The sequence below is a fragment of the Meles meles genome, chromosome 18, assembly GCF_922984935.1.
Source record: "Meles meles chromosome 18, mMelMel3.1 paternal haplotype, whole genome shotgun sequence".
Lineage (NCBI taxonomy): Eukaryota > Metazoa > Chordata > Mammalia > Carnivora > Mustelidae > Meles > Meles meles.
Genome location: NC_060083.1, coordinates 46,144,529 through 46,156,854, shown reverse-complemented (window position 1 = coordinate 46,156,854; position 12,326 = coordinate 46,144,529). Strand labels below are relative to the sequence as shown.

General features: G+C 59.5%; 1 protein-coding gene across 1 annotated transcript in view; it reads right to left on the bottom strand.

Moving 5' to 3' along the window:
- Positions 1-5,639: 5,639 nt before the first annotated feature.
- Positions 5,640-12,326, bottom strand: part of DBF4B (DBF4 zinc finger B) — a 45,977-nt gene continuing 39,290 nt past the window's right edge. Inside the window, 4 exon segments of the mRNA XM_045985177.1 lie at positions 5,640-7,029; positions 7,031-7,697; positions 8,551-8,675; positions 8,812-8,920. Coding sequence (XP_045841133.1) covers positions 6,916-7,029; positions 7,031-7,697; positions 8,551-8,675; positions 8,812-8,920 — 1,015 coding nt within the window. The 3' untranslated portion in view covers positions 5,640-6,915.

Sequence of the window (12,326 nt, the reverse complement as noted above, 5' to 3'; positions counted from 1 at the left end):
GCGGCCATCCCGGTGGGGCGGCGGGCCGGGTTAAGAGCCGAGCAGCGAGCACGTGAGCCCAGGGCCCGCCCCCGCCCCCCGCGGGCCCCCCCAGCCGGGCAGGGCCGGGGCGGCCGCTACGGGAGGACAAAAGAGGCGCCGCCCGGAGACCCGCCTGCCCGCGGCTCCTCGGGTCGCCTCGGCAGGTGCAGGGCGGGGCGCGCCCGTCCCCATTCCGCGGCCCCCGCCCCTCGCCCCCCAGGCCACCCCTCACTGGGGGACCCCGGAGGGCCTGTGGGTCGGCAGGAGAAGGGAGGCAGGGAACACGGGGACCCCGGCCTCTGACCCGGTGATGGTCCGTCTGGGGGCCCCGCGCGGTCCAGGTGCGGGGGCGTGGCTGACCGGCTCCGGTTCACCCCTCCAGCGCGGTACCCAGGAACGGCTTTCCCTGGACCCAGCCTCGAGGGCCCGGGTCGACCGCGGGCTGGTGGAGCTGGGAAGATCGGAGGACCAGGGATGGGACCAAAGGGCTCTCTCACCCACCCGCAGCAGAGCAGGTCACTGCGGAGTCCTCCCACACCCTGGCTCCAGACCCCTTTCCATCCTGCAGGCTTGTATTCCAGGCCAAAGATGTCCCTGCTTCCAGGAGGGCTGCGGAGATTGCTGTCACCAGAGCCACCAGCAAGGGCTGGCCTACTGCCTCTGGGCTCCTGAATTCCTCACACAGGGCAGGTACCCCAATTCTATATCCCCTAAATATATCAATTAGCCAGATCATTTACATGCTGTTAGCATGCCCCACTCCTGCCCCTCCCTTGCCTTCCCAAATCTTTGAGGAGCAGAAGACACCTCTGGAGCCCCCCAGCTTCCCCGCTCTGGCCAGACTAGGTTGCCCTGTCTGCAAACCACCTGACCTTCCAGACTTCCTCTCTCCCTGTGTCCCCCAGCTCGGCTCAAGGGCTCTGGAGTAAGATGGGTCCCCATACTGGGGGCTGGGGTCTCTGATCTCTGCTAGGAATTCCAAGAACCAGAGACCTGAGATGGATGGGGAGTGGTAGGGCATGTACACGGCTGGTGAGGTCCCACCATGACCTTGTGCCCAAGGCCAGAGCATCCTGGAACCCACACGGGGCTGAGGGGTGGGAGTGGAGGCAGGGAACCCCTTCCTGGGTCCTCTGCTTCCTTAGGGACTCAGGGACTCTGCCAGGGACGGGGGAGCTATCTCTGGCTCGTGACAGCTTCCCCCCCCCCCCAGCTCTATTTTGGGCCCAGGAGAGGTGAGAAGGCAATTTCCTGGGAGGTGCTGACATCAGTGCTGGGACCGGGGTGACTGCCCCCAGCAACCACCTGCCTCTCCAGCTCCAGATGTTCAGCAAGGCTGAGCCAACTGGTCCTTCACTCTGGAGACATCTTGGAAACCTCTTCCAGGGTGTAGGCATGAGGGGGGCTCCCGGGAATGAGGACCTATGGTGGGATATTCCCTAGAAACTCAGCCAGGAGGGAGAGATTGCGCTCCTCATTTCAGATGGGGACACGGAGGCTCCAAGAAAGAGGTGCCCATGGTAGCTTCCCGAAGTCCAAGAGCTGGCAGTGAGAGGCCATCTATCCTACCTGCTTCCCAGGCCCCCTGGGGTGAGTTCATCTTGGCCTCCAGTTCCGGGGCCCCATTAGTGGGCCACGATCCCATGTGCCTCCCAAGAGGATAGGCAGGGTTTGTCATTTCACAATGGGGGACACTGGGCCTGGGGGAGTCTGGACCCCTCTCACGATATGACCAAGACCGCGCGGCGTACCCAGTCTGTGGCCTGGGCGTCCTCGGTGAAGGGGCATGGCTATGATTTCTGTGGCTCTGGTTCCTTGGGTTTCCGCTAGGAGTCCTTCCTGTCCCCCAGACTCCTCTCTGGTGACATCCTGAGCCAGCTCCAGCTCCTCTGTGTGGCCCTGTGATGCCCACAGGCCCTCATCTCCCGGGGGGGGGGGGAGGGGCAGCCTCAAGCAGGCCCAGCTGGGATCTTCACCGTCCTTGGACCACGCCCCACTCCCGAGCCCGAGGTCCCACCTCCCCTCTCTTGTCCTCCATGTCAGTTCTGCTACAAGCTGCGTGTCTCTCCCCAGCCTCCTCTCCTGAGGTCAGGAGCTGTTGAGGCAGCCTCTCTTCAAGGCAGGGGTTCCCTGGGCAAAGCCTTACCCCAGGGCCACAGCTATGGCGGGCTCTTTTGGTCCCTTCTGCCCATTGCTTCTCTATCCCAGGAGGACAGGACTCTGGAAATCAGAGGCTGGGGGCCACTATTCTGTCTTGATGCCACCCTCTGGGTCACCCCTGCTGAGGGAGCTGTGAGACTCTGGTCCCCACCCACAGCCGTCCCTCAGGAGCCTCTACCACCAAGAGGCATGAGGCCGCCTTCCCTGGAGTCCTGGCCTTCAGCCAGTTCTTCCCTCAAATTTTCCTACACAGGGGCCAAGCTGGGCTGATGCGGGGCCAAGATGTAGTCCTAGCAGCCGCAGGTAAGGGAGTGGGGGGTCTGCTGCCTCTGGCTCCTCTCCTTACCTCTGCCCCAAATCTCCATCCTGGACGACATGGTGGGCATGATCCCTGCCAGAGGAGGCTGCCCAGGCCCCATGCCCAGGCTGCGACGCCTGGAGCAGAGACCATGCCAGGCGAGGGGTTGCGGGAAGCCCCGTGAACAGAAGGAATTAGGGCTCCAGGCAACTAACCGGTGTCCCAGTCCTGGTGAAAGTCTGTGTGACCTGGAACCAGTCTCCCAGCCGCTCTGAGCCTGTTTCCTTCTCTGGGAAATGGGAGTTGGAAAGGCTTTTCCTGGCAGTGCTGCTGGGGGATAAGCGAGGGGCCGGCCTCAAGTGCTCAGAGCAGCGCTTGGGGCACGGCAGAGTCACTGGACCTGGGCTCGCACTGTCCCTGTGGCCCGAGACGTGCCAAGGAGAAAACCAGCTTTGTGGCCCTTGTCCTAGACCCAAGGGACTGTTTTGTGGCTGGGGAGCCCTTGGGGCCCTCCACCCAGCACATGGAGAGACCCCCTGCTGGCATGAGTGAGGGCTGGAGACTGAAGAAATGCCCGCGCATCAGAACCAGAAGTGCCTTCTGTTCCCTCCTGGATCCCAGCCTGGCACCTTGTCCTTTTCCCTGGGAGAGCCACCCCCCTGACCGGCTAAGTCTCCCAAGGGAAGCCGAGTGATCCCCCCTCTCGGTCGTCCTTGTGAACCCTTCCTTCCATCTCTTGACGCTCAGGGAGGAATTAGAGGTGTTGGGGGGGGGTCCCAGGAACAGCCATCCTCTGGGAGGTTTGTAGTCATGGCCCCAAAGGCCCAACATGCTGGCGGGAGGTGTGGCGCTCCTTCCCCCCTCACCCGGGATCCTCCTCAGATTCTGGGGAACCAGCTGTTGGAAAGTGGGGGGCCTGGACTCAGGGTGTCTCACAGACCCCCTTAGCAGTTTCAACCAAAAAACACATGCTGGAGATGGGCTGCGGATCACAAGATGGGACATTAGTGAAAATCAGCCCTATTGGAGGGCTCGGAGAGGCCTCACAGGTATGCGGTTCCGCGGTGGGGGGGACAGACGAACAGTTTGCTGAGTGTTTATAACCTCACAAACAGATCTAAATCTTGCAACTTCTTAGTGAGGCAGAAACTACCATTACCTCCGTTTTTCAGACTAAGAAAAGTGTCTCAGGATCCTTGCCAAAGGTCAGTTATGGGCAGGCCCCAGATGGGAGCTTGGGCCCGTGGAGCCTGCAGGCACACACTGCGGGGTTCTCGGGGAATATGGAACCTGGACCTCGAAGAGCAAGGTGTTCCTGCTGTCGTTGAGGGGCATTCCAGGCTGGTGACCGAGAGCGGCCTTGGTGCTGGAGTGCCCGCGGTGGCCAGACAAGGGACCAGGAGATGGCAGAGAGCAGAGAGGAGGCTGGGAGGCTGTAAGGAGAGGCTGGGCAGCAGGGGGAGGGACCAGAAGGACCTGAGTCTGATGGGAGAGGCTGAGGGACAGAGGGAGAGAAGGCCAGGAGAGGCGCGGGACACAGTGGGACACAGTGGGACGGGGAGGCGGTCCTGGCTGGAGGAATGGGTTTCTAGGTAAGTAGGTCTGTAGTAGTGGCAGGACAGAGGGATAACGAGGGACCCGTTGGCCATCAGGTATTTTATTATTGGAAAGAAGGACCCTTGAAGTCATCTCATCCAAGCCCCTCACTGAAACAGAAGAAACCGAGGCCCAGAGTAGTTGAGGGACTTGCCGGAAGTCAGTGTGAGCCGGGGTGTGGCGAGATCCCCTGCCTTTCCCCACAGCGCAGGGGGAGTAGAATTCAGAAGGAAGCCAGGGGTGGAGGTACGATGCTGGTCCCATCTGCAAAAGGAAAGAGCAGCGCACGCATGGGGCTGAGGACAAAGGTCCCAGGTTGGGGAAGCAGGGGTGTCGGAGGGCGGGGTAGTGCTCCAGGAGCGGACTCAGGGTAGACATCTAGGCCTGTGCTCAATGAGGCTGGTACAGAGACCCGAAGCTGGGGGAGGGAAGGACTGGGCAGGTGGTGGTGGGGGACACGGAGCAGGGAGCCCGGTTTCAAGGTGGAAAAGGAGAGGAGGCGGCCAACTTTGATAATTCTCAGGTTATCCGTGACCTTGGGAGGAACAAGCCCAGTGGAGCGCTTCAGGCAGAGCCTCCGTGGCTTTGGACGGGCGAGCAGGCGCAGACATGGAGGCAGTGGCTGCAGACCGCAGGAAGGAGCTGGGGAACAGGGGCGGCCTGCTGAATCAATGCGAGTATTTTCCAGGATGGGGTTTTAGGGCAGAGGGAAGAGATGGCAAATCCGAGAAGGAATTTGACAGGGCTGGCCAGGGTGGACTGGAAAGCAGGGACGGTGACAGGGAGGACATGGCTCTCTCTCCAAGAGTCAGATGTGGGAAGGGGATGGAGAGCAGGGGGAGGCAGTGCCTGTGTGGTCTGAGTCAAGGTCATCTGCAGAGTGGAAGGGGGTTCGAATAGTCCCCATGTCAAGGAGCCACTTATGGCCTAACATATGGGCCAGAACCCCTCTGTCTGAGCTCAGGTCTCCTGGGGTCCCCTCTAAATTTATATCCTGGAGGCTGGAACGGAGACATGGATAAGGAGAGATAGCCCTGGGCCTTGGCCTGGCTGAGAGGTGATGTCCAAGGTCACAACCATTGAGTTGGGAAGCAAAGGCTGGCCGGCTGTGAGATCCTGGGTGGATAGCAAGGAGGGTGTTAGCACTGGGTGTGTTGGTCTTTGAGCAGCATGGGAGGACATCCCAGAGGTCTGAGAAAGGGAAACTTCTCATCCAGAGTGGCAGTGTTGTGGGAGAGGTAACGGGGGACAAGAGAAAGGGCCCTTAGCAGGAAAGCTCATTAGGGCAAAGGAGTTTCCTTGGCAGTGGGCTGTGGGCATGCCCTCTGGAGGCGACCACTTGGCAGGCCGAACCAAGTCAGTGACCAGAGACGGGACAGAAGCAGCCCCTCTGCCCCACAGCCCTCTGGCACCGGGCGGGGGAGGGTGGCAGCTGACACGCTCTCCCACTCCTGGGGGGCTCCCATCCTGCCGGCCGCTTACTCCGTCCGTGTCTGCCGCGGCCCTGCTCGGGGTCACTGCAGGGCACATCGGGGCCCGACACACCGCACTCCAGCCCTGTCCCTTTGCTATTTGTTATTAACAAATTTATTTACAGTTCCTGAACCAAGATTAATTATGGAATTTAACAGGAATGGCATAAAAAGGCCAAACATGACCTCTAGGAGGGTTGTACACACAGTTGCTCCATTTCCAAAGTAACAACTCAGGTCCTCACCCGCAGCTAGGCCCCCCCTTCCTTCTCCAAAATGAGACACAGCATAGCACCAGGCTTCTTGTAGCTCCAACATTTAAAGAAACAAACGCACAGAGGCAGAGAAGGGTGAGGAGAACCACAGCGCGAAATGCAATAAAAAAAAAAAAAAAGTGGCCAAAGAATCGATAGCAAACCCATCTCTGTCTCCAGATTAATGGCTTGGCTGGCAGAAATGGGGGGAGGTCCTTGGGGAGGGAGGGAAAGGGTGATGCAGAAGTTGGCAGGTGAACCGCTGACCCTGGCATAGCAGAAATGGGCGGGGGGGGGGGGCAGCCATGGAAAAGCAGAAGGGTGCCTGGATGTGTGGGGGGGTCTGGCCGTCCCCAGGGCTCAGGGTAAAGGTCCATTCAGTGCTGGGCTCCCCACAAACGCAGGGGCGAGGGAGCTCTGGAGGTACCGCAGCCGCCCCTCCTCTGCTTCGTATGTTCCCAAGGATCTGTGTGCACGCGCGTGGGGGGCTGGGGGAGGGGACAAACAGGCATTTCGGAAAGCAGGAGAGCCACATGCTCCTGGGAAGGGAAGCTGGGGTGGGGGTGGGGAACACCAAAACTTGCTGCACGAGGCAAGTGCCTGCAGAGGGACAGGAAGCCAGGCCAGGGCTCCTGCTGCTCCAGCCTCTTTGTGGTCCCTCCGTACGCCACCCCTGCCTCTGCCTCCTGGAGTGGGCGGCAGGCTCGGATGAGCCTGTTGTGGACTGCCGCCCGGTAGGGACACGGCTGGAGGGAGGGGCAGAGGGTGGCCCCCCCAGTCCAGACTCCCTTGATCCTCCCCACCCACAGACCTGGCTGAGTGGTGGACTGGCTCTGTTGACCGCACAGAGCTTGGCCGTGACCACAGTTGCTCACTTGGACATCAAAGGCCAGGCCACGAGGCTCTTCTGGCTCTTGCGGTGAGGCCCTGAGGCACTCTGTGTGGCTCTGGCCCTCGGGCTGGGGGCTGCTGCTGTCCCAGAGAACTCGGGGAGCAGTCCTCTGCCGGTGCTGGGAGACAAGGAGCTGGAGGGGCGGAGCCACCGGGCGCGGCCTGGTGGAGGGCGGGGTACAGAGGCGGACTGGCTCTCACAGGTCCTCCTGGGGCCCGCATGTCAGCCGCAGGGTGCAGGTGGGCGGACAGCTGGCCTGGAGCCACAGGGCAGCAGGGCGCGGGCCAGCCAGCCACAGACAGGGCCGGGGGCTGCAGGCTCTGACTCCTCAGATCCCCGGGGACCATCCTCCCCCAGGCCAAGGGGGCTGTGTGGCCCAGCACTCTTCTGGCCTCTCTGTGGGCTGCCAGGGGAAAGGCTCTGGGAGCGAGAGGCAGGTCTGTGGGTGGCACAAGGGGAGGAGGGAGGCCAAAGGCCTGTGCTCGTGGCCTGGAAGGGGAAGGGAGGGGAGAGGCCTGCTGCTGCATGACTTGGCGCCACCAGGGCTGCTGGCTCTCGGGACGAAGACTGAGGCCTGCGGCTGGGACACCTCTGACCTCTTTTCAGGATTGCCACCGGGGAACTGAACCTTCCGCTTGTGGCCACCAGGGGCCACGTCCGGGCCGCAGAATTCCGCAGAACCAGAGCTCGTCAGATGGTACTGGTGTCCAGGGCTCGTGGACCCTGGTGTCCCTGGGGGGTCTGCAGTGACATCCATCAGTCCCCCCAGCTCCTGGCAGCTGGCTACCGGTCCTGGCATCTTGCCAGCCCCCACAACTTCAGCAGGGGGTTCAGTGGGGGGCTTCATGCTGAGTGCTGTTCCATCTGGCTCTAGGGCACCCGGGGCCTGGTGCTCGTCTTCCTCTCTCCTCCTGGGAGACATTGCCTGGGGACGGGAGGGCTGGCTGGGAGGCAGAGTCTCGGGCCGCAGAGGATCACCATCTGAAGTTGGGGAGCCCGGCTGCCTGTGGGCACAGACATGTCCAGTGGGCCTTGGGGCACCATCCAGAGCCAGCGGCAGGCTGGGATCCTCCTGGGTGGGGGCTGGGGTCGGGCCGGGGCGCGGCTCGCACATGGCTACCCGCACGGGTTTGGTGTGCTGAAGAGTGCGGCCCACTTCGGGGCTCCACGAAAGGCCCTTTCCCGGGCTCCCCTTGCAGCAGCGGCCAGTGCTGTCTGCGCCTCTCCCGGCTCTGTGGCCTGTGGTCAGTGCTGCCCAGAGGAACAGGTTAGAGGCTGTTCCATTTAATAACTTCGCAGTGGAGGCTGTGCCCTTTGGCGGCTGGAGGATGCAGCACAAGGCCTGGCTCTCCAAGCGGAGCCCAGGGAGCTGAAGACTTGGCCTGCGAGGGGAAGCCCCAGCTCCTTGGTGGGCTCCAAGGATGCTGGGATTCTAGAGAACCCCCTGCAATCCTTTTGGGGGGAGGTAACTTCTAGAAAGGCAGAGAGATCTGGCTCTTTATCCATGTGGGAGGGACCCAGGAGCCCCCCTCGGTACTTCTAGAAGGCCACACAGGCACATCACCAGGGACACGCCAGGAGCAGCAAGGGCTCAGCTGTGCTCCCCACCCCCACTGGCACAGCCATGCTGGTGCTGGTGGGGGCCCAGTCCTCATCAGCCAGAGCCACAAATGGAGGGTTCCCAACCCCCACCAATCCCCAAGAGAACGAGGACAGAAGCTGGTGGAAAAGAGAAAACTGCCGCAGCCTGGTCCCCGGTCCCTGATGTCACTAGGCTGAGGGCTGCCCCCCCCGCCGGTGGGCAGCAGCAGGGGAGCGAGGACAGGAACAGGGGCAGGGCCAGCGCAGGGCACTCACCTGGGGAGGCCGGCCCACGGTAGGGCGTCGGCAGAGCAGCGGCACAGCTGGGCGATGACCCGATCGACTTCTGCGTACGGGTGGGCTTCTAGGGCGAAGCCCTGGTGCCGGGGGCTCTGGAGATGCTGCCCAGGGTGAGAGGGGCACAGGGCATTAGACAGGGGCAGGATGGGAGGAGCCGGGCTGGACGAGCGGGGTGGAGGCGGGGGCCGGGTGCTGGCAGAGCAGACCCAGGGAAGCTGCTGGGCAGGGAGGGCTCACCGCGTGGAGCTCCTCGAAGGCCTCCTGGCAGCACTCACAGAAGCCCTTCCTCCTCCTGGGCAGGGTGCGGGTGGCTGACTGTGGGCTCTGCTCGCGGTCCTTGGGTTCTCTGGGGAAAGCGCGGGGTGGGGGGAAGCGATCACGGCTGGGGCCCTCAGGGGGGTGGACCAAAACAGTTCGGCAGACACGCGCAGGCCTGCCCCCACTCGGGACTCTCGGCCAGGGGAGGCAGGAGAAGCAACAAGGAAGGGGGGAGCACTCCCGGCGGGCACCCCATCCTGTCCCTGCCCCAACACGGCAAAGCACAGGTGAGGACAGGTGGTGGCAGGAACGCCTCCCGGGACAGACGTGGCTCGAGCTCACCCCCGAAGCCACATCCCTCCACGCTCTGTGATGACAGGGTCAAGGCCTCAGTGGCAGCAAGGGGCCTGTGCTGTTCCTGCCCTCCACTCCCCTGACTGCCCCCTGCCCAGCCCACTTGTCCCCTGCAGAGCTGACCCGTTCACCCAGGACCTGCCGGTCTCCTTCTCCAACCGGACTCCTCTTCTTAATTTCAGGCCCGTATTTTTAGCGGCTGCTTGGCTGTCTGAGCAAACTCAACAAAGTCCAAAATAGTCCCCGTCAAGGACTTTCTGAGCAGGATGGAGAATTCAGAAAGCAGAAAAAAGCTGATAATTCAACTACATGCAATCTAAAAAAAATGTATGCATGGCAGGAAATGCAAACAAAAGACAAATCACAGACAGAGGAGGGGGGTATTTATCACTAATAACACAGACAGCTCATTTCCCTAATACGTGGAGGGCTCCTGACAAATCAGTAAGAAAAGCAACTAGAAAAGAAAGAAAAACCGACGACGGACATAAAGAAGGTTCATACAGAAAGAGAGTCAAATGTTCAAATCATACGAATGTACTTAACCTCATCCGTAATGAGAAAAAATGATAATGCAGATCACACCAAGACACAGTTTTTAACCCAGCAGGCTGGCGGAGGTCAGCATGGGGGCAGCCCCGGGGTTGGGGGGAGCCGGGGGCAGGCCGGGGCACATGCGGGCACATGGGCGTCACCCCCATGAGAAGCGATTTGGCCGCGTTTATCAACATTATAAATGCAGGAACCCTTTGACCCAGCACCTCCGCTTTTAGGAATTTGGTCCACAAATATACGCTGAGTGAGATTATTCATTGTAGCATTATTTATAACAGCAAAAGCCTGGAAATAATCTAAGCATCCATCAAGGAGAGACTGGTTACAGAAAGTACAGTGAGACCATCTGATGGAAAACCCTGAAGCCCTAAGAGGGAATGAGGAAGCTTTCTAGGGACTAGTGGGAAATTAATCTAGGATACATTAAATGGAAAAGGCTAGATCTAGCCCAGCCAATGTTCTGCTACTCTTTACAGAAGAGGAGTGAAGGACACACAATGTACTTCTGTCCACATAAATTATGTTGTTGTTTTTTTTTAAAGATTTTATTTATTTGAGAGAGAGAGAAAATGAGGGAGCAAGCATGAGAGGAGGGAGGTCGGCGGGAGAAGAGCCTGATGTAGGACTCGATCTGGGACTCCAGGATCATGACCTGAGCCGAAGGCAGTTGCTTAACCAACTGAGCCACCCAGGCGCCCCACACAAATTATCTCTGGACACAGACCCACAATCTAGAAACTGGAGGGTAGGTGTGGAATAGAGACCTTTCACTTTAGTTTTTTAAAAAAAGATTTTATTTATTCAAGACACACAGAGAGAGAGAGAACATGAGCAGAAGAGGCAGAGGGAGAGGGAGAGGCAGGCTCCACGCTGAGCAGGGAGCCCAATGCTAGGGCTTGATCCCAGGCCTCTGGGATCATAACCCGAACCGAAGGCAGACGCTTAACCATCTGAGCCACCTAGGGGCCCCCAGACGTTTCACTTTATTTATTTTTTTAAAGATTTACTTATTTATTTGACAGAGAGAGCGCGAAAGAGGGAACACAGCAGGGAGAGTGGGAGAGGGAGAAGCAGGCTTCCCGCTGAGCAGGGAGCCCGCTGCAGGGCTCAATCCCAGGACCCCAGGAACATACCCTGAGCCGAAGGCAGATGCTTAACCACTGAGCTACCCAGGCACCCCAGACCTTTCACTTTAAACCTTCTGTGATTCTTGGGACACCTGGGTGGCTCGGTCAGTTGAGCGTCTGCCTTCGGCTCGGGTAGCCCGCACTGGGCTTCCTGCTCAGTGAAAAGCCTGCTTCTCCCTCTGCCTGGGGCTCCCCCTGCTTGTGCTCTCTGACAAATAAATAAATAAAATCTAAAAAGCAAAACAAAACCACCGTCTGTAACTCTTGAATTTGGAACCAAAATATAATAATTTTTAGATAAAAAAAATTAAACCTTTCCTCTCACAGATTTCCTCCCTGCTTCCCCACCCCGGGCCACTCTCTCGCTATACTTCTCCCACGCAGACACCAATGCTTCACCGTCCCTCCTTTACAACCTCCGCTCCTCTGCAATCTGCAGCCATCCCAGGCCTAGCGCTGCCTATGGGTAACCCTTGCGCCTTCTGGGAAAGGTACGCAGGGCACCGGGCTGTCACCTCGGCTTGCTCATGGTCTCTGTCTGCTGGAGGGACCCACAGGCCCCCCTTGCCCTGGGAACTCGCATGCTGGGAGCCTGCCTGCCCTAGTTCGCTGGTCTGTGAGCTAACCCTGTGACACAGCGGTTAGAAGGGGGTCCGAGAAGGCATATGGTCGTCTCCCAGGCCACATCCCTTCTGCACTTTGCTCAGGGAAGCTTCCAATTCTCACCCGTCTGCGGAGGAGGAACACCCACAGGCCTACAAGTCACTCTGGGCTACACAATGCGGCAGGTCCCCGGATTCCCTGCCCCCAAGTTACTCCTGACGACAGGCCCTAGAGGCCTCCAACTCGGATGTGCACAGAGATCACCTGGGGAGCTGCCCAGCTGCCCACAAAAGCACAGTTCTGAAGGCTCCATCATGAGACTGTGGTTCTGCACGTGGAGCCTGAGAACCTGCATTTTTTTTTTTTTTTTTAAAGATTTTATTTATTTATTTATTTGACAGACAGAGATCACAAGTAGGCAGAGAGGCAGGCAGAGAGAGAGAGGAGGAAGCAGGCGCCCTGCTGAGCAGAGAGCCCGATGTGGGACTCGATCCCAGGACCCTGAGATCATGACCCGAGCCGAAGGCAGCGACTTAAACCACTGAGCCACCCAGGCGCCCCGAGAACCTGCATTTTTAATGGCAGCCGAAGGCACGCTGATGAACGTGGAGTGTAGATGCAAGTTTTAGAAACCAGCCTATTGCCCTTTGGACCCAAGTCAAATTTCTTCGTAGGGATGGAGAACACCAAGTGAAACGGATGAAGATGCCTAGTATCTCTCGTCTCTGGGCGAAATTCCCAGAACAGACTTTGCCTCAGGAGTGAACACATGGCCATTCCCCAAACGGGACCAGCAGGCTCCCCCGGGGAAGGGCCTGGCCCGCAGCTCGCCCTTGGCACTCAGACCAGCAACAC